The sequence below is a fragment of the Lathyrus oleraceus genome, chromosome 4, assembly GCF_024323335.1.
Source record: "Lathyrus oleraceus cultivar Zhongwan6 chromosome 4, CAAS_Psat_ZW6_1.0, whole genome shotgun sequence".
In the NCBI taxonomy this organism is placed as follows: Eukaryota; Viridiplantae; Streptophyta; class Magnoliopsida; order Fabales; family Fabaceae; genus Lathyrus; species Lathyrus oleraceus.
This window is the reverse complement of record NC_066582.1, coordinates 430,771,590-430,793,744: the sequence shown is the minus strand read 5'-3', so window position 1 is coordinate 430,793,744 and position 22,155 is coordinate 430,771,590. Positions and strand designations below refer to the sequence as shown.

The following is a 22,155-nucleotide window of genomic DNA, read 5'->3' as shown; positions in this document are numbered from 1 at the left end:
ATGATGATTATCACATGAATAAGAAAACACACCACTTTCAATTTACAAATAATTATCACCACACACTTGGTGTTCAAAAAACAACAAAATGATACTTTTGAATAAAAGACAATGTTTGCAATATTTCTAAGAATAAATAATTCTTCTTTCCTTAAGTGTATACAAATCTTAAGTGTTCAAACCATATTATGAAACTTTTTGAATGATTTTAAAGTTATGTACAAAGTTTCAATATTGTTGAAAATAAATGAACACTTAGAAAACTGATTTTAATTGTATTAACATTTGTATGTAAGAGATTAAATTGATTTTATGATGTATAGACCTTTATATACATCATTATGAACCTCTATGCATTGATGCAAAAATTTGAGACATTTTCATCAAGATTTGTAATAGTTTAGAATGACAATAATTCATGAAAAAACACAATTTTGCATTATGTACAAGACTTCTTAAATCAGTTAACGGATACCTGATTTAAAAAGTATAAAATAATTTTAAACTTTCAAATAGATATTCAAATTTCAAACAACAACAGATTTTGTTATATTGATTAATCAAATCTAACTTAAAAAGTGCAACCGACCTGACTTAGAAAGTTCAGGCAGCTTTTTAAAAATAAGTTTTTTATGGAATTTCTTCTAAGATTTTTATGCATGATAATTTGATAAATTTAGAGATGAAAATGCATATTATTTTATGAGCATCTAATGCTTATACATAGTGAATTGCAATTGTGTACCTTAGAATCAAGATCAATTTTATTTACTTCCAAAATATCCAAAATGGATTCTTGATTCTTGATTCCAAATTTTTTCTTCTTTGATATTTTTTAATAAGCTTTTGTCTTCATAAAAACTGAACTAAGATAGATACTAAACAACTTTTTCACAATCTTCCACTTTTTAATAATGACATAACAATTTGATGGGAAGTTATTTCTTGACACTTGATTGTTATCCTTATCTTGTATATCTCCCCATATCTTGCATATATTTACTCTTCTTTTTCAATTTATGCTATGATTTGGTATCCTGAAAAAACAACAAAAACAACCATCTTTCTTACCCCCTTTTTAACATTATCAAAAGGAAAATGATTAAAAGACAAAAGAGTATAATAATATAAGGTAAATGATACATTAAATAAAAAATAACTTATCTTCTTCACAATATATGATTTAATGTCAATATTTTCCAAATCATCTTTAATTTAATGAAGCTTTAATTCTACAATATCATATCACCTTGTATCTTGAATTGACAATACTAGCATATGATCTTAAAGTACATACAAAACAATTAATAGTACATAGATATCCAATTTTCTTTGGGTCCTCTTGGGTTAAATCCTTTCTTCATTCATACATACGAACTATAAGAAATACCACAATTTCTTGTGTAGCAAGCATTAGAAGTATGACATTTTGTACTACAATAAAAACATGTACGTATAAAAACATGGTTCATTTTATAGACATAAAAATGATTTTTATCATAATACCTTTTATGATGATTTACAACATGTACTTTCTTTGATTCCTTATAGTTGAATTTGGTAGTAGCATTTACAAAGATAGTTTGACTTATACTAAGTTTATGAAAATTAGAAAAGCCAAGTCCACATTTATTACATGAATATCTTTGACTACTTAACCCATTTTCGAAACCAATTTGAGATTTTTTCATGTTTCTTGATCATTTGGTTTAGTTCAACAATTTTAAATTCATGATATTGACATTTATTGCATGTAGAGTTTTTGACTTCTTCTAATTCCACTTTTGTGTCATTAGCCATACTTTCTAGTTTTAGTTTTCTTTTGATTTGAACCTTGTCTAGAAAGTTTTAAAAGTTCTTCATATTATTTTTGAAAAGCATTTTGTAATTCATCATATGAAGTACTATCATCAATTTCAGAATCACCAACCTCATGGTCTTCATCACTTGAATGATATGATGCCATAAATACCTTATTTGTATGATCTTCATCTAAAGATGACCTAACTTCATTGTTATTTTATGCTACATATGTTTTCTTTGACATTTTTTCCTTCATGCTTTTGAATTTATTCTTCTTTTCAAGTGTAGGGAATTCACTATTGATATGTCCTCTTTTTCCATATTTAAAGCATGTGAACTTTCTTATTGGTGCTTATTTCTAAATGGTCTCCTTTTCCTTTCATTTCTTAAGAATTTTTAAAACCTTTTGATAAGATGATCATCTTCAATATTAGTAGACTCATCCTCTTGATTTCTATCATGATTTTTTACTCTAATCTTTAAGGCAAGACATTTTTAATTCTTTATTTCAACCTAATGTCTTTCTAGTTTTCAAGTTCTATCTCGTGTTCTTGAAGTTTACCGAACAATGCTGCAAAGGCCATTTTTGAAAGACTTTTCTTTTTCCAAAATAGTTGTCATCTTTAGGTATCAAGCGTTTTTCAAAGATCTAATCATTTTTAGATTTAATTCATCATTTGTTAAACTTTTATTGAGATCCATCAAATGATTTGTCAAATGAATATATTTCTTTTGCAAATCAAGAATAGATTTTTTATTACAAGAAATCCTTCCTCCAAAGACATATTTTCTGACGTGATAAACATGTGGCAAAAAAGAAAATTGCGACATATTTATCACGTCGCTATAATTTTTTAATATTAAAAAAATAGAAGTCTGATACTCAGGTGGAAAAAGGATAAAAAAAATTAAAAATATTTTGTGGCGTGGAAAACACGTCGCAACATTCATTAAAAAAAGGACGTCAGGTTTGAAATGGGAAATTGTCTTTCCCTATTATCTTCTTATTGTAATATCGACATGGTATCAGAGCTTATTGAGCTCTGATGACTATTTTCTTCTTTTTCTTCGTTTAGATCTTGAACATTCTCTTTCTTCTACGTGTTTCCTCATGGTGTTTCTCACCTATGGATCACCAGAGTTATTATGATTTTTCCAAAAATTCTACAAATACTTACTACCTACATCCAAATGAAAGCCCTACACTGATTCTTGTTGTTCCTCCATTGGAAACAATGATTATCACACATGATCATGTTCAGTGCATATTGTGTTGATTTTAAAGAACAAGGAGAAGTTCATCGATGGATGGTTTCTCGAACCCCTAGTTTATGATCCATTATTTTCTTAGTGGATTTGATGCAACTCTATGGTGCTTTCTTGGATTCAGAGATCAATTTCTGAATCATTTCTAAAATCTATACTTTGGATTTATACTGCAGTAGTTTGGAATAACCTCAAAGTTAGGTTTTCTCAAAAGTGACATTTTTCGCATCTCATATATTTAAGAAGAGCTATATTGTTTCCTCCAAGGTACTCTTGAAGTTTATGAATATTTCACTCAATTGAAAATAATCTGGGATGAACTAGAGAATTGTGGACCCATTCCTCGCTGTAAATGCTCATTTGCTTGTACTTGTGGTGTTGTTGATTTCACTAAAACATATCGTGAGCAAGATTATGTAATTATGTTTTTGAAAGGATTAAATGAGTTATTTGCACATTCCAAATCCCAAATAATGATGATGAATCTTCTACATCACATAGATATTTCATTGGTTATTCAGCAAGAACGTGAACTCAACTCAACCATGCATATAGAGTCTACAGATTCTACAGTTACTGCATTACATGTTAATGCTCAAAATTTTGTAATGCCAAATGATTCCAACTTAACAAAGGCAAATGGTTTCATTCTCCAAAATGGGAAATAAAGTATGCACTCACTGTGCAAGAACGAATCACACAGTGGACACATGCTTCTTGTGGCATGGTTATCCACCAGGTTATAAACATAAAGGGAAAGGTCAAAACTATGCTCATAATTCCTCCCAATCTCAAGATACCAACTCTTCAAACAAAGCTTCGTCCCCTGCAGAAGATTCATTAGGCTCCTCATTTGGTTTCACTCAATAAGAGTTTCAAAGCATTCGTGCCTTGCTCCAATAATCCAAACCTAATCCTAATGAAAATTCAATAACCACCTCTCCCTTTATCATGAATTTTCACTATACTACAAGCATTGGTAATAATTATAACCTTTAGATATTTGATACAGGTGCCAAAAATCGTATTAGTTTTAATCTTGCTGCATTTGTCTCATATCAAACCATTATTCGTGTCTCTGTATCTTTATTTAATGGCTCTCATGTAGATGTTTTTAATTTATGGCAACATAGATGTTTCATCCTCTTTGACTCTGTATAATATGTTTTATACATTACCACTTTTCATGTCAATCTGATCTCAGTTACTAAGTTAACTAGTAGTAATAATTGTCATCTAAACTATTCATCAAACATATGTCACACTTTGCAGAACCATTCGAAGCAAATGATTAGTACAACTAGATTGTAAAGTGGCCTTTATGTGATAGATACTAGTGATATCCTCTCTAATTGTAATTATGTTGCTTCAAATTCTTTTGAAATTTGGCATCTGAGATTAGGCCATGTGTCTAATTCTAGTATGGAAACTATAACTAAGAACTTTCCTCTCATTCCTTGTAAAAATAAGATGAACCCGTGTGATTCATGTCGTTATGTAAAACAAAGAAATTTCCTCTTCCTTATAGCATTACTCATACTCATGCACATTTTCAAAAAGTATTGTCACACCAGTGGACAATAACCTTATGCCTAGACGAGTGGCCAATAGCCATTACCTTGTCGCCATCTCCTTGGAAACCATAACCCAGACCTAAACATTCTTAATCTTTCCGTCACCGATTCTGACCCTAATGTCATAGATGACACCCTTAATCACAACATGAAAACATATATCAATACCATTCACTCAAATATTCTCACACATGATCCATCTCTCAGAAAATCCACTAGATCCAAACATCCTCCTACCGACCTCAAAAAATTTCATTGTAATCTTCTTCATACATGTTCTAATAATTCATCTCTATGTAGTCCTTCTTCCATTGCCTATCCCCTTTGATCGGTCACCATTTCCATTGAATTCCCGCCGTTAATCCGACATATTTTCATCACTTTGGTAAGATTTATATTTGTTTTTAGTTGCTTTGGAGTCATTTATCATGTTTTGTTGGTTGGTATCGCATTGCATTCGATTACAAGTTTATGTCAAAAAGATCTCGTTTATGCTTCGTTTGGTAGTGTCATTGTTACAGGCCATTGCCCGGGTTTAAAAGCAAGAATGGTGAAGTTATGGACACTCTGTAAGGCAAAAATATGAAGAAACAGCAGGTCAACACAGGCACCCGTGTGCCACAACACTGCCCGTGTTGTTGATCATGCAGAGCAAAAGAGGAGAAGAAAAACAGAGATCAACACGGGCACCCGTGTTCCACCACAAGGCCGTGTTGATTAAAACAGTGCATTAACACGGGCACCCGTGTGTAGGAACACGGCCCGTGTTGTTGCCTCTGTAGCTTGTGCTGAAAATAATTAATTATGGAGAACAACACGGCCACCCGTGTGGTGACACATGGCCGTGTTGATTGGACGCAGCTTGGAAAACCTAATTTTTGCTTTGTGAACCGATTCTGCTCATTAAGGGTAGTTTGGACCTTTTTCTTGGAGGAGATTCATCTGAAGCTATAAGAAGGCTTGGAAGAGAAAGAAGAAGGCACCTTTTGATAGACGAAAGAAAACATTGCATTGGAGAAGATAGCGAATACGACGGATTTGAAGACGGCGAGATTCAAGGGCATCAACCATTGAAGATCAATCTCTCCTAATTCTTTGTAATGTCTAATCTTTACTTTATGAGTTTTTTAAGTACTATGAGAGGCTAAACCCCCTGATGCTAGGGGGGTGGTTCTGATGTTATCGAATGCTATGAATTTGAACCAATGATTTCTTGATTACTATGTTACGTATTTCAATTCAATTGTGTGATGTTATTATGCTTTTGTATCGGACAAATACAAATTGATCTATGACTTCCAATAACAGGATTGTGATTGGTAGGGTTTTCACACAATTGGGTTTATGAATGCATCATCTAGGACTAGTAACTTTCGTAAATCACCGTAAACCTTGATATTTTGTATGATTAAAACCAATGATTAATTGAATGGACATTTGAGTAAGAATTGGTAGTTTAATAGTTTCTTCCTTAAGGACTTAAGTAAGAACATTCTGAGGTTAGGTGATTGAATGTTTCATATGTATTAAGGAAATCGTGACTGAATTCATAACCGGTTAACTCAACCGCTCACCCTAGCATCTTTTATCTTAATCAATTATTTTTACTATTTTTGTGTTTACTATTATAAATTCCAAAACAACCAAACCATTATCTTTTTGTTCTGATAGAATCAAATTAAAATAAGTATTTCCTACGCAATCCTTGAGATCGATACTTGGAAATAAAACTCCTTATTACTACATCGGTAAAAATAGTACACTTGCTATTTTTCCGATCAAGTTTTTGGCGCTGTTGCCGGGGATTGCCAAAATACCTATTTTAATTTTTATTCTATTGAAATTTTGTTGCTCGTCAACCAAAATTTTATTTGTGACAATCTTGTTAGTCAATTCTATTATTTGTCTAACTTGTGTATGCGAGGTAAGGCCTCAGCAGATTTTTCTTTTGACGCAGATCCCGAAAGAACTCTTCGCGCTAGACTAAGACAAGCTAAGCGAGAAAAACTGGAAATAGCAGAAAAAGCAGAGAAGGAAGTTGTTGCAGTGCACTCAGAGAATTCAGATTCAGAAGCAGAAACAACTCCCGAGGTCATGGCTGCAGAACCACCACCACCAGAGAGACTTCTCGGTGACTATGGTGGAAACAACACTGCGGGTGGTCGTATGACAATTGTCAACCAACCGGTTAATGTAGAACAATTTTAACTGCATTCAGCACAATTAATCAACTCGAAAGGTGGTCCTTTTCTGGAAGAGTGAATGAAGATGCCAACAAGCATCTCCAAAGGTTTTTGACTATGAGCACAACGTTGAAAATGCCTGGACATAACGAAGAAGCAATAAGGCTTCGTATGTTCCCATTCACTTTAGCAGATGAAGCCGAAGAGTGGTTCTATTCCTTACCTGCTGGCAGTATCACTACATGGGAGCAGATGGAAACAACATTCTTGCAGGAATATTTTCCCGAATCTGTGTCACTGAGGAAAAGATACGAGATCCTTAACTTCAAGCAGAAGGAGGGTGAGTCACTAGGAGATGCCTATAAAAGATTCAAGAACAATCCTAGTGGCTTGTCCTACTCACAACATGGATGAAACTGAGCAGATGCAAATGTTTGTGAATGGTCTTCGAATTCAAACGAGACAAATCCTTGACTCAGCAGCTGGTGGCTCAGCTAACTTTGCAACAGCCACCGGTATGAAGAAGATAATTGAAGCAATTGCCTCAAATGAGCATCTGGAGTTGTATGATAGGGTGTCAAGCAAATCTACGGTAATTGATTTGAAGCTTAAAACAAACAAACAGGTAAAAATTGAAGAAGCAGTTGCTGCAGAGGTGGAGAAAAGGTTGAAGGCACTAAACATAGGTGCTCAGAAAGTGGCTCAAGTACAACAGGCACCAAACGATGTGTGTGGCATTTGTAATGGACCACACAATACGATTCATTGCTTTGCAACACCACAGCAGATAGAAGATATCAAGTTTTTAAAGCAAAACAATCCCTACTCCAACACCTACAATCTGGGGTGGAAGAATCACCCCAACTTTGCTTGGAAAGATCAGAAGGGGAATGGGCAACAACAGGTACAAGGCCAATATCAAAACCAATATCAGCAACAAAAACAACAAGTCCCAAAGAAGGTAGATTGGGAGATTGCAATTGAAAAGATGGCAGCTCAAAATATGCAATTTGAAGAAGAAACTAGAAACAATCAGAAAAATACCACCGCCTCCCTAAGGAATCTCGAAGTTCAGCTGGGACAGATAGCACAGCAACTGGCAAGTTCTCGAACACCAGGTTCCCTACCAAGTGAAACAATTCAAAATCCGAGAGGTCAAGAGAATGTTAATATTGTCACGACGACAGAGAAAAAGGTTGCTAAAAAGAAAAAAATGATATCACCGAGCGAGCCGACTAAAGAAGAAACTACAAAAGGAACTAAACCGGTGATTAAGTTGCCCTATCCTCAGAGAGTGACAAAGAAGGAACCTAGTGAGTCAGACTTGGAGAAATTCATGACAATGTTTAAAACGATTGAGGGTCATATGGCTTTGTTTGAAGCACTTGAAAGGATGCCCATGTACAAGAAATTCGTGGAAGAGGTAATGGCTGAAAAGAAACCAACCACTGAAGAACAGGTATCCGTTAAGGAACAATATAATGCAAACTCCCTGGAGCAGAACATTCCTAACAAACAAAAGGATCCAGGAACCGTCACAGTACCATGCACAATCAAAGAAAGAACCTTCAAAAAGGTACTAATAGATTCTGGAGCTAGTGTGAATCTGATGCCATTATCGATCTATCACAGGCTGGGTATTAAAAATATCAGTGATATAAAGACCAATCTGAAGTTTGCGGATCACTCAAGAAAAGATGCATATGGTATAGCTGAAGATGTGCTGGTAACAATATCGGACTTGACTTTTCCAGTCGATTTTGTAATCCTAGACATACCTGAAGACAATGAGGCACCCATCATTCTGGGTCGACCTTTCATGAAGACGAGTCGATGCAAGCTCGACATGGATGAGTGCACGTTAACCTTGAAAGTTCACAACAAGGAAATAACATTGAATGCTATTGAAAACCAGGAGATGGAGGAAGATACAAAATCTCAGTATCAAGTAGGCTTAATCAGGACATTGAATACTATCAAAGTCTCACCACTGCCAGTAGCCACCCTAAATGGAAAGATTCCTAACACTGAAAGGATAGTTAAAAAGGAATCGTGGCACAAAGGAGTCCACACTGATAAAAGAGACAACGTTCGAGTGGTAGACAAGAGGTGCAACAAGGTTTTGAACCTGAAATACCCCCCATGATAAGGGAAATGAACCGTCGAGCCATGCGACGTTAAACGAAGCGCTTCGTGGGAGGCAACCCACGCGTTTGATTTCTAATTTATTTCGTTTTTCTTTTTCTTTGTGTGTGCTAAAATTTTGTGTAGGGGAGGAGGAGAATTAAAAGGGAAAAGTCACCAACACCTCCAAATGGAAGGAAACCACACAAGTGTAGTAAACCAACAGTAGTCGCTGTGAGTCCCCGTTGTATCTGGATTTAAACATTGAGGTCAATGTTTAGTTCAGGTGTGTGTGTGGGGGGGGGGGGGGTTCCTTTCATGTTTTATTTCCATCGCTTTTGTTTTTGTTGTCGTCGTATAGTTTTTGTTTGTGTTCTTTTCTTTTGGACCTACTGTGTGTACAGAGTGATGAGAAACGGTTGGACGAGCCCGGGATCAATGGTAGTGGATGAATGACACCCCTCAAACTTAGGCTGATAAGGCACCCCGGAAGTTGATGCAACCTTGAGAAACTAAAGTCGGACACAATTTGGGGACACCAGACCAAGAGAGCGGTATGGAAAAACCAAGTCAGAAAAGAACCACATAACACGAGGAGGCTTCAGAGCTTGCAAGCTAACCAACATGGTGAGATCACAAAAAGCCAAACACTAAATATCAGCATGAGAGTTCAGTCAGATATGACTTTATCACTCTGATTTTGCGTATGTCCTGTTGACACGTCACATCATGACAACACACACTGAGGCAAGTTGTTTGTTTAGCCAAGGCCTTTCTAACCATCCCTATCTGTATGTTTCCCTTCGTGAACCCCGTTGAGCCTTAGCCATTTTATTCATCATAAACCCCCTGTTAACTATTAAGCATTATTCATCATAAACCCCCTGTTAACTTTTAATCATTCATTTTTTTCCATAATTCGGTATGATTGTGTGAATTGCAAGATGTGCAATAAAACTAAGTAGTCCTTCTTCATACATGTTCTAACAATTCATCTCTATGTAGTCCTTCTTCCATTGCCTATCCCCTCTCTAATTCTTTGTCATATGCCAAATGTTCTCTTACTTACAAACATTTATGTTGTACCATCTCATCTATATCTGAACTAATAACCTATCACTAAGCCTCAAAACATGACTGTTGGAAAAACGTTATAGATGTTGAGATAGCTGCTCTTAAGGATAATCAAACTTGGATCCTTGTGGATCTTCCTCAGATAAAGCCCTAGTTTGTTGCAAATGGGTTAATAAAGCCAAGTATCATGCCAATGGAATCATAGAAAGGTACAAGGCCATGTTGGTATCAAAGGGTTACACTCATCTGGAAGGAGTGGATTACTTTGATACACTACTTGTTGCAAAGATTGCAACTGTCAGGGTTCTTTTATCTATTACAGCCATGAAAATATGCAACTGAAGAGACAAGTTAGCTAGCTCTATGCAAAATGAATAAATGATATCATTGTGATTGTTTTACAAAATCGTTGTGATATACGATGAAATTTATAAAAAAACGTCATGTTTTAAGCAAATAAAAAATAAAAAAACAATTAAAAATGTATCACAGCGGTGTTTTTAGTCAACTATGGTGATATCATATTTACATTAAAGATATTTTAGTAAAAAAATGTCAAATTTTAAGTAATTAAAAACTTAAAAAAGATAGAAAAGATATAACAACATTTTGTTTAAATAATCAAAGTGTTATATCTTTCTTTGTTAAAATAAATATGAAAGGTGGTGCTAAATTCTGAAGAAATCACAAATTAGAAAGCGCTGAGAGTCGAATTTATGAAACGTCAATTGATATCACCAGGTTGTTTTAAAAAATCATAATAATAAATTATCAACAATTAATTAAAAACTAAAAAAAATATATAGGCGCATGAATTTAATATATCACCAAGGTCCTTCGAAGGACCGTGGTAAAGACCACGTCATAGTATCTACTTCTTGTAGTAACTAGTAGTAATGCTTGAATGCAAATATGCATTTACTAAGCTCAAAGAGGTGTTTTTCTCTCCCTCACGTCTTGACCAGACCAAAGGCAATAAAGACTTTTTTTCATTATCTATCTGCATTTGCAAATGCCCTTGGAGCCCTTATAGTGCAAGAAGATGATATATCCCAAAAACAAATTTACTTTATTGTCTAGGTATTTCAAGAATATGTTGGTTAAGAGAGACCATGATCAAACAATGAAACACTTGAGAAGACCAACTAACTAGTCTAGGTCTTAATCTTAGGAAGATATTGATCGTAATTATTTGTGAATTTTGTTCAACAAAATATTGATTTCGAATATTTTAAATTGAGCAATATAATTTTATTTTGATGGAAGAAAATTAATAGTAGGTCAAAAATGAAGATTAAATTAAATGTTAGGATTATATTTTCTTGCTTTAGTAAAAAATATCATTCAGAATTAAGAATATTTGCACGCTAAAATGCTAAAAGTACGTGTTTGGTAAAATGCTAAAAATAACAATATAATTTTAACTTTATTATAACTAAAGTTAGTAGAAAGATAAAACTTGTACAATTTGAATTTTAACTTCATCTATTTCTATTCTTAAGAAATATGTAGTTTCTTACAATAATTTAGTTAATATATCTTAAGGAAGAGAGTAAAATCAGCTTAACACAATTTAGCCACATTAAGTGAGTAATATTCTACGTTTTAAGAAAACATATGTTAACACCATCTACTAGCAATTTAATCACTTTAATTGAGTACTTATCTAGGTTTTAGAACTTTAATCGAGTATTATTCTAGGTTTTAAATAATGTAATGTTATGCAATAATATATTATTGACTGTTGCCAATACCGTTTTATTTTTGCTGAAACAGGCTGCAACAAGTGTGTTGATCACCACCAGTTTATTAGACCGACTAATTCAGTTTAAGGATCAGTTCTCGTATTGAGTAGTTTTAGTCCCTTTAATCGCATTTACAGAATATCGAACTGTGATCATTCCTATCAAATCTGATGTCAAACACCATTGAACCAACTAATGATCAATTAGATTACGAGAGTTTAAACAAATCAGAATTTCCCCAAGACAAGAAGGCAATCGATGTGAAGTGGGTATACAAGGTGAAGTTGAATCCCAAAGGAGAAGTGACTCGACACAAGGTGAGGCTTGTGGTGAAAGGATTTCTTCAGAAAGAAGGAATCGACTTCGATGAGTTTTTTACACCTGTTGCTAGGATCGAAACAATCAGGTTGGTTGTTGGTCTAGAAAACATGAACAAATGGAAGATGTGTCTGATGGATGTGAAATATGCATTCCTTAATGGCCCCTTAGAATAAGAAGTTTATGTTGCACAACTAGCTGGGTTTGTGAAACAAGGCGAAGAAAGAAAGGTGTATAGGATACATAAAGCCATGTACGGACTTAAACAAACTCCAAGAGCTTGGAACAAGAAGATAAATGCCTTTCTAAGGGAGAAGGAATTTGTGAAGTGCAAATATGAACATGGAGTATATGTAAGAATAAGCAAGACTTAATTGCTTATACTATGTCTCTATGTCGATGACTTGTTGATAACATGTAGCTATAAGAAGGATATTGAAGACTTCAAAGGTGATCTCAACAAGGAATTCGAAATGTCAGATCTGGGTGACATTTCATATTTCCTTGGCATCGAATTCTACAAGAGTGGTAGAGGTTTGATGATTCATCAAAGAAGGTATGCAGGCGAAATACTCAAGAGATTTGAGATTCAAGATTGCAACCCAACTTCGACTCCAGCTGATCCCAGATTATAATTGTTGAAAGATTCAGATAAAGATGATGTCGACCAAACCCAATATAGAAGACTTACTAGGTCACTTTGATACCTTTGTCACACAAGGCCTAACTTAACATACAATGTAGGTATGGTGAGTAGATTCATGCATAAGCCAAAGGTATCACATCTAGCATCCGCGAAGAGGATACTAAGGTATATGAAAGGAACTCTCGACTATGGTATTTTGTTTCCTGCAACTGATGAAGGAAAAGAATGCAAACTACACTACTAGAATAAGTCATTTTAGCCTCCTAGTTTAGAGTCGGCCACCGACACGGACACTATTAGTGTCGGCTAAGCCTACACTAACGGACTCTATCTAGGTACATCTTTTAAGACAAGTTATTTTTTTTATCAGTGTCGGCAAAACCGACACTACTTGTTATGTTACCTTTGAATAATGTTTGATTAATTTATTTAGAGTCGGTGAGACCGACTCTATCTAGTAGCATTATTTTTTAATTAGTATTTATTTACTTAGAGTCCGCTGAGCCGACTCTATTCTTATAACATATACATTTTCCATTTATTTATCTATAATATATATATATATATATATTTAAGGTTTAAGTATTTTATTTATTAATTAGAGTCCGCTTGGCGGACTCTATGGAATTTTCTACTTCGGACCAAAAATTGCGCGACAACTTATTTCCCTCTTTCCTTTTCCCTCGTCATTTTTCACTCTCCCTCCATTTCATTTCACAAAACGAAAACCCTAATTCCATGCTAAATCGTGAATCCCTTTTTTCCCTATTTCGTGAACCGATTCGTGAATCCCTAATCCGTGAATCCATTGAAGAATCCCTAATTCAAAATCCCTCGTTAAAGGGTTTCTGAATCATCAAAGGTAATGCATATTCATCTCAAGTGATTTCCATGGAGTTTTGGTTTAATGAGTATGAGATAGTCATATGTTTTATGTTTTCTGAATGTAGGTTTTCCAGAACTATCGGCTTTGTGGATGCTGGAATCAACTTTTCTTTGCAAGTTTAGTATTGTTTCCAAATATGTTTAAAGTCTCCTTTAAGTCTGAAACTACAAAAATCAAATTATTTGCTAATTGGTTTTCTGAATGTAGGTTTTCAAGAATGTTCATCTTACTTAGTGGAGGCAGTAAGCAGTTGTTGAATGCAAGTTAATTTGGAACCGAAGCACTATATCATCCGGGATTTTGCAAAGACAACTCTTTCTCAAGGTTAGTCATCCCTATGTTAATTTGGAACCAGACTGAACTGTTAGTGTTTGCAATAGTTAGTGTTTGCATCAGTTAGTATTTCTCAAGGTTGGGGTTATAATTTATTTTGAAGGAAATGTTTTTTCTGGACTCAAATTTATTAACTGTTTGCATCAGTAGTGAAAGCTGTGTTTGTGAAAGCTGTATAGTTTCTATGATACTCCTGTTATGAACATATGTGTGGTGTTAAATGTGATTTTGATTGCTCTGCTATATAGTTTCTACCTGTGTTTGTGAAAGCTGTATAGTTTCTACTTGTATCTTATAAGCATCACTTATTTTAAACTAAGTAAATTAAATCCAAGATTTTGAATATAAATAAATGGAAAATATAATTTATGTAATAACCAAAATACTTTTAAATGTTTAAAATTTGTTGCAACATACGCATTGTGTGATGAGTGTTAGGGATTCATGATCATGTAATCGTGGATGTAAACTATTTATTATACAATTATTTGGAATAAGTGAAGCTGTTGAGAATTATTTATGAATTGATTTTGTGGTTATGAGGAGGCTATGGAATTTCCTAAGTTCTGCTTAATTATTTCTTATGGGGTCAAACTAAAAGAGCTGAAAAAGTTTGTGCTGGTTTAGATTTGTTTTTGTGGAACCAAGGTTTCTGGTATGTTGATGATATTGATGCATGTTTTCATCCTTCCTCTTATATTGAATGTCCTTCATGTGGTTCTCTTGATGATGTTGCCTCCGAGTAATTTCCAGTTGTTGCATTGTGTATTGATGATGCGGCTGCTTGAGTGCTTTATAGATGAACTCATATCTGTAGTTTAGTTTCCCTTTTGTTGCTTGATGTATGTCCTCTAATGCTCTAGATTGTCCTGTTCTTGATGAGATATTTGTTGTTGAGCCTTCCTTGCTTCAGGCTGAAGGTGATGTTTTCATTGTGCCACCTGATTTGGCTGTTGTGCTTCTTGAATTATCTGCTGTGCCTGCATTCCATAACTGATTTCTGATGTGAGTTGCAGTGCCAGTATCAGCCATTTGTAACAATCTGTGTGTCTGCTATATATTTGTGACCTGATTATTAGTGCTTGTTTTCTAACTGTTGTTGATGTGTCTTAGTTAGTTCTTTGCTTGCTTCTAGTGACTGCAATTGAGAAGTGTTCCTTTGTTCTGTCTTGTGTTGTTGTCCTGTTGTGCTAGCAGTTCATCCATATTTTTGAAATCAATATGTTTCTCGATTCCCCGAGTTAGCTTCACGTGTTTCTGATTTCTCCATTCCTACTGTCTTGTTTGTCTTGTGCTTCCTTGTGTTTTAATGGATGATTGGATGTTAAATTTCCATTTTCCTTGCAAATAAGATATTCTGTTATACCCTGCTTGTGAAGCATAGTGAAATGGATAATTGGATGTTACTTTTAGAATTATAATCAATCCTTCACCATTCAAATTTAACTTTTAGAAGTGCCAATTTATTTCAAATCATATCATTGTATAGTGTGATAAACCTCTTTCAAGGTGTTTTCATAAGGCTTGACATGCTTCTACGAGAGAACACTCTTTATTTATGAAAGAGTTCCAAATCCACACATACTTTACCATCATAATTTGATTTCAATCACTTTGGTTGAATGTTATTTGAACTATATTGTGCAATATAGTTTAATTCTTTATAGGTCCTCTTAAGGTCTCATATTCAAATTCCAATAGATATTAGTAATTTTCTCAGAATAAGTGTTGGATCTTTTATCTTTGGAATAACATTGTAAATAATCATAATCTATTTTGTTTCTTCTTTTTGCACTGTACGGCTCTGTTTGCGTAGACGGTTTGGTTATAGTTACCGTTAGTTTTTGTCGGCACCGTTAACTCTAATTGTTATAAGAGAATTGTTTGATTGTGGTTACCACTTGTTTAAACTCATAGTTCGAGCTAAGTGTATGATTTACAAATTTTTGAACTTTATTTTGATTTCGAACACGCATTGGCTATGTTGTGTTTTTCTCTTTTCGGTTTCCCTTGGACTGCGAATTGGTTATGTTGTAAATGAAATTCTAGCATCGGGATATAACCTTTCACCTTTGTGGCATTTGATTCGCATAGATTTTGTTTATATTTCGAATTAAGTTCTATTCTGTTGTTGTGATTGTCCCAGTGTTGTGTTTTTTTTCTGGTTTCGAGGCGGTTGCTTTGTGTATCGGCTACCTTATGCGTTTTGGTTGCATATGTTTGTAGGTAGAAGTTTTGTTTTGGTTTGTATGTTGATTTGTGTTGGCATGGTAATAATTTGGTACTACTGTACATGACAGTCTATATAGTGACTACATACTGCAAGTTGTTAGTTATTTCCATTAACATGTAGTTTTGGTTCGGTTTACATTAAAAAATAAACTAAGAATTAAGGCTTACATTGTTTTAGTTAGATTTCAGGAAGTGAGTACAATAGCTTATTGGATTTGTTAAAATATACAGCAGTTTAATAGATTTATAAATCTGTGCAGCAATTTTGTTTACGGTCTGAAATAATAATGTACAATAGTATTAAAATTTGGTATGTTCGTCATGTTTAATTTTTGAACCACTGAAAATAAAATAAAAATCCCTTGGAATACATGTATTCTATTCTCTCCTAATACCCATTAGGAAGTTATCTGATTTTCTCCTAATACCCATTAGGAACTTATCAGCCATTCATTTTTGTCTAATATATGTTTTAATTTTCAGTGGTTGACGAGTTAATTGTTTGCCTTATAGAAAATGGATCGTACTTGGATGTACGATAGAGTATATTCCAATAGACACGGATTGAAAGAAGAGTATGTTCGCGGGGTTAAAGACTTCGTAAAGAGGGCTTTGAAACAACCTATTTGTAAATCTGAGGGAGGGATAAGGTGTCCGTGTATAAATTGCAAGTGTCTCAAGATAAGAACACCAACTAATGTTAGACTTCACTTGTATCGAGATGGATTTCAACCAGACTATTGGATTTGGACTCAACATGGAGAAGTAGAGCTCAATGTTAATACAAGGAATGATTCAAATAGTAGTGAGCATGTGCATCATGATGACCAAATTGAGGCAATGAATCAGATGGTGTATGATGCTTTTAGGCCTTATGGAGTATTCTCTCACGTGAATGATAACATAGAAGTTGAGGAATATATGGAGGATGAGTTTCCCAACGAAGATGCCAAACGATTTTATGACAAGTTGATATCTTTCAACAAGCCCATTTATGAGGGAGCTACCCAATCAATATTATCAATATCTACTCAACTTCTTGAAATTAGGTCTAATTGGCATGTACCACAAAAAGGTTTAGATTTTGTTGCACAAATGCTTAAAAGTGTATGTCCAGTTCAAAAATGCTTGCCCGAGAACTATTACCAAGCAACACAGTTGGTATCTAAGTTAGGGCTAAAGGTTGAGAAGATTGATTGTTGTAAGAATGGTTGTATGTTATATTACAAGGATGATAGCAATCTATCAGAGTGCAAATTTTGTAATGCTCCTAGGTTCATTCCTCGCAAGACTGGCATGGGAAAGTACAAAGATATACCAGTGAAGAGAATGTTCTACTTCCCAATCATTCCCAGATTACAAAGATTGTATGCATCAACTGAGTCGGCAAGTGAAATGAGATGGCATCACATGAACAAAAATAGTTCCAACATCCTTCGCCACCCGTCAGATGGAAAAGCATGGAAACATTTTGATAGTGTATATCCTGACTTTTCTAGGGAACCCAGAAATGTAAGGTTGGGTCTGTGTTCAGATGGTTTTACTCCTTACATTCAAGCGTCTGCTTCTCCATACTCATGTTGGCCAATAATAGTTACTCCGTATAATCTCCCCCCTGAAATGTGCATGACCAAACCATACTTGTTTTTGGCATGCCTCATACCCGGACCTAAAAACCCTAAATTAAAGATAGATGTCTACTTGCAACCATTGATTGATGATCTACATCGATTATGGTCCAATGGAATATTGACCTATGATATATCTACAAAACAAAACTTCATCATGAAAGCCTGCTTGATGTGGACAATTAATGATTTTCCAGCCTATGGTATGTTATCTGGATGGGGAACACAAGGTAAATTGGCATGCCCTCATTGTATGGAACACACTGATGCTTTCACCTTGAAAAGTGGCCATAAGAATTCCTGGTTTGACTGTCATCGTCGTTTCTTGCCATCTAATCACTCCTTCAGAAGGAGTAAAAGAAGTTTCCTAAAAAATAGGGTTGTGACCAATGAGCCACCTCCCATTTCCACAGGGAAAGATATATGGGCGGTAATAAGTAATTTTCCAAAAGTTACTGAAATTGGATGGGAGGCAAAATGGAAAGAATTCGAAGGGTATGGAGTGGATCACAATTGGAAAAAGCGAAGTATTTTTTGGGATCTCCCATATTGGAAGGATAACTTGTTAAGGCATAACCTCGATGTGATGCACATAGAAAAAAACGTCTTCGATAATATATTTAATACTGTCATGAATGTTAAGGATAAAACAAAGGATAATGAAAAGGCAAGAGAAGACTTGGCTAAATTATGCTTTCGCGGGGACTTGGAGCTCCAACCCTTAGAAAACGGAAAGAATGGTAAACCAAAGGCTAGTTACACTCTAACCAAATCTGAAGCCAAGTTGGTTTGTAAATGGCTTAAGGAATTGAGAATGCCAGATGGCTATGCTTCAAACCTCAGTAGGTGTGCCAATGTAGAAAAGGGTACGGTGCATGGGATGAAGAGCCATGATTGTCATGTTTTCATGGAATGTTTACTCCCAATTGCATTCCATTCATTGCCAGATTTGGTTTGGAAACCATTAACTGAGCTAAGTCGATTCTTTAAAGATCTTTGTTGCAATACATTGAGGATGGACGACTTAATTAAGTTGGATGAGAATATTCCAATTATCATATGCAAGTTGGAAAGGATTTTTCCACCAGGTTTCTTTGACTCAATGGAGCATCTTCCAATCCATCTTGCCAAAGAAGCAATTCTAGGTGGTCCAGTACAGTACCGATGGATGTATCCATTCGAAAGGTAATTGTTGTGGTTGATTTTATTAAGTTATTGCATGTTTATCATAAATTAATAAACGTGGAATGATTGAATGTGCAGATTTATGGGAGTCTCAAAGAGGGCAGTGACAAATAAGGCTAGAGTTGAAGGTTCCATATGCAGTGATTATATACATCGCGAGACAAATTACTTTTGCTCTCATTATTTCAACTCTTTCCGTTTTTTGCCAACCATAAATCTTAGTAACAAACCTCATTTAGACAATGATGACATTCTACCTACAATGTTCATTCTACAAAGTGGCGGTCGACCAAGTGGGAAGTCACGAAAATATTTTCTATCTGATAAGGAATGGAAGTCTTCACATGTGCATGTCTTGATAAATCGTGATGAGGTTAAACCATATCTTGAGTAAGTGTGCATCATAATATATTCAATCAAATTATTGATGCATATCATAATAGATATTTACTTATGAATCGTGTGATTTATTTCAGCATATTCTTAGAGAACCACTCTCTAGATATAGAAGATTCATCTGGGCGCATACATATAGAGTTTCCCATATGGCTGAAGAAATATGTAAATGAGGAGACAAATGGAGTTACTAACCAAGATATAATTGCCTTGTCTTGCAGTCCTACATCAATGGCCATATCATGGAACATGTATTTTATCAATGGGTACAAGTTTCATACTGAAGAATGGAGCAAAGGTAGAAAAACTAGCAATTGTGGTGTGCACGTGAAAGGTCTTGCAGAAGGAGGAAATACTGATTTTTATGGAATAATCAAACATATCTTTGAGCTAGATTACTTTGGTCTGAAGCACAAGATTCCAGTTTTTTATTGTGAATGGTTTGATCCAACAAGGAATACGGGCACAAAGGTTCACCCACAATATAAAACTGTGGATATTAAGATGGATAAACGTTATCGTCCTTATGATCCTTTCATCCTTGCGCAAAATGCAAGACAAGTGTATTATGTCCCATATCCAGAAATGTGTAGAGATATGCATGGATGGTGTGCGGCAATCACCACAAAACCAAGGGGTCGCGTAGAGATTGACAACATAGAGGATGAAGTACCTTATCAATCTGATGGGATGTTACCGACGCTACCCAATGTAGAAATTGAAGCAATATCTTGTTTGCGTGACATGTCACAATTAGATGTGTTTGAAGAGATTTTTGATTGCTCTACTAGTGAAGCAGATAGAGGGCATTGATGAAGATAAGCGTGATGTGACGTGAATGAGGGTTCAAATAGAAACAAAAGGGTGAAGCAGAACTAAATTTTCTTTTCTTTCTAGTTTCTCTTTCTAGTTTCTCAGCTAGAATCAATTCTGGACAAGTTATGTAAGATAAATTAAGTCGCTGTGCATTTATCTTTTCCCTGTAGAGAACTTTTTCTTTGTTTACCCCTCCTTTGTTAGCAGCATTCCTTTGTATTTGAAATGGCTCCATTTCTAATATCCAATAATTTGGCTATGTAGTGAATCACTATAGTTCTTCCCTGTGCTATCATGCAGTATAATACTTTCTAAAGGTCAAATACAGTTTTCTACACCTTGCAATATCATTTTACATGTTTTTGAATTAGATCGTTGCATGCTTTATCATGAAGTTGTTGTTAATCTTTTAGTTATTATTACTTTAGGACCACAATAGAGTATGCATATCTTTCTCTTAACTTTTTTTATTGATTGATTAATATGAGTCCTGTTTTTATAAAGTTTGGAGATGTATGAGAATATCGTACAACAACAATGAATGTTTTGTTTTCTAGTAGAACTAGAATTCACTTTATATGTTTTATGAAATTTTTTTATTTAGCAAGCAGCCGCCTCCCTTTATCTGTCTTCTGGCATATAATAAAAAATCAACATCTTCTCTGTTGAAACTAAGGGGCATTTTGGATTCTCCATTAAGAATCCGTACTGTAAATTGCTCAAATTGTTTCCTGTAGAGCAGTGTTGTGTTATCAAATATCCGTAACTGCGGCGCTATGGTAGGTATACGTGGCAGTTTTCGGACTCGCCACAGTACGGAGAGGTTTTTGCTGTTGTTGATGTTTGGAGGGGTTTTTGCGTGTTATGATAATGTTTGGCAACTACATTTGAATTATCAGAAACAACATTGTTTCTTTTCTTTTACTTTTAATTTTATCAGAAACTGCATTTGATAATGTTATGATAATGTTAAGAGTGTGAGACTGACTAATCCTTTTATTTTTATGACAACAGATGACTAAAAGAGGTGGAAAAGCTAAGGTATTAGCACCAGGAAAACTTCAAGAAGAACGAAATCGCATAATTAACAAGAAGCATATCGTTAGGAAACCTGCTCAAACAACATTGTCTATGCAGGATGCATCATCGACACCAACACCAGCTCAGGCAGCACCGTCCGTGCAGGTTGCATCGTCGATGCCGACATCAGCTTCGAAAAAATCATCTGTGCAGGCTGCATCGTCGATGCCAACACCAGCTCAGGAAGCATCGTCCGTGTAGGTTGCATCATCAATGCCAACATAAGCTTCTAAAAAATCGTGTGTGCAGGCTGCATCGTTGATGCCAACACCAGCTCAGGCAGCATCGTCCGTGCAGGCTGCATCGTCGATGCCAACACCAGCTCAGGCAGCATTGTCTGTGCAGGCTGCATCGTCGATGCCAACACCATCTCCAACTGTAGTACCTGTTCATGCCACTACCTCTGAGAAATTCAGTTTTATGCCTACTCCAACTTTAAGCCATCAAACAATGGCTGGCCCTCAAAGTATAAACCTTCAAACAATGGCTAGCCCTTCAAATTTGGCAGAGGAGGAAGATGTGGATGCTGATGAGGATGAGGCGGTGGGTCAAGAAACTATTACCCCTCTTGTGCCAACAATAGATGAGAATGGGAAAGTTATTATAAAACCATCTGGTACTGGGTAAGTCATATATATTCTCATAATTTAATAATTTAGTAGTTTTATTATTGTATTTTGTCTAAAATATATATAACATGTTAAGAAAGTTGAGAATATTACTATCCATATGATTCTTAATAATTTAGTAGTTTTATTATTGTATTTTGTAGGCTAGTTCCTGCCAAAGAAGTTGCTGGTGCCATTAATTATGCGATACGCAAACAATTTTATAAACCTATACATCATTGGTCTGCACTCGATCCT

General features: G+C 35.0%; 1 protein-coding gene across 1 annotated transcript; it reads left to right on the top strand.

Annotated features, from left to right (window-relative positions):
- The first annotated feature begins 16,700 nt into the window (after nucleotides 1-16,700).
- On the top strand, nucleotides 16,701-18,706 carry LOC127137825 (uncharacterized). Its single transcript, XM_051064250.1, has 2 exons — nucleotides 16,701-18,595; nucleotides 18,673-18,706. Exons 1-2 carry the CDS (start codon nucleotides 16,701-16,703, stop codon nucleotides 18,704-18,706), a joined length of 1,929 nt encoding a protein of 642 aa, XP_050920207.1.
- Nucleotides 18,707-22,155: the final 3,449 nt, after the last annotated feature.

What these genes read in the sequence shown, in the direction of transcription:
- LOC127137825 (XM_051064250.1), top strand. Translation starts at nt 16,701, where the DNA reads ATGGATCGTACTTGGATGTACGATAGAGTATATTCCAATAGACACGGA. An exon ending in CTAACCAAATCTGAAGCCAA is followed by an intron (nt 18,596 to 18,672) that starts GTTGGTTTGTAA and finishes GTGCCAATGTAG; the next exon opens with AAAAGGGTACGGTGCATGGG.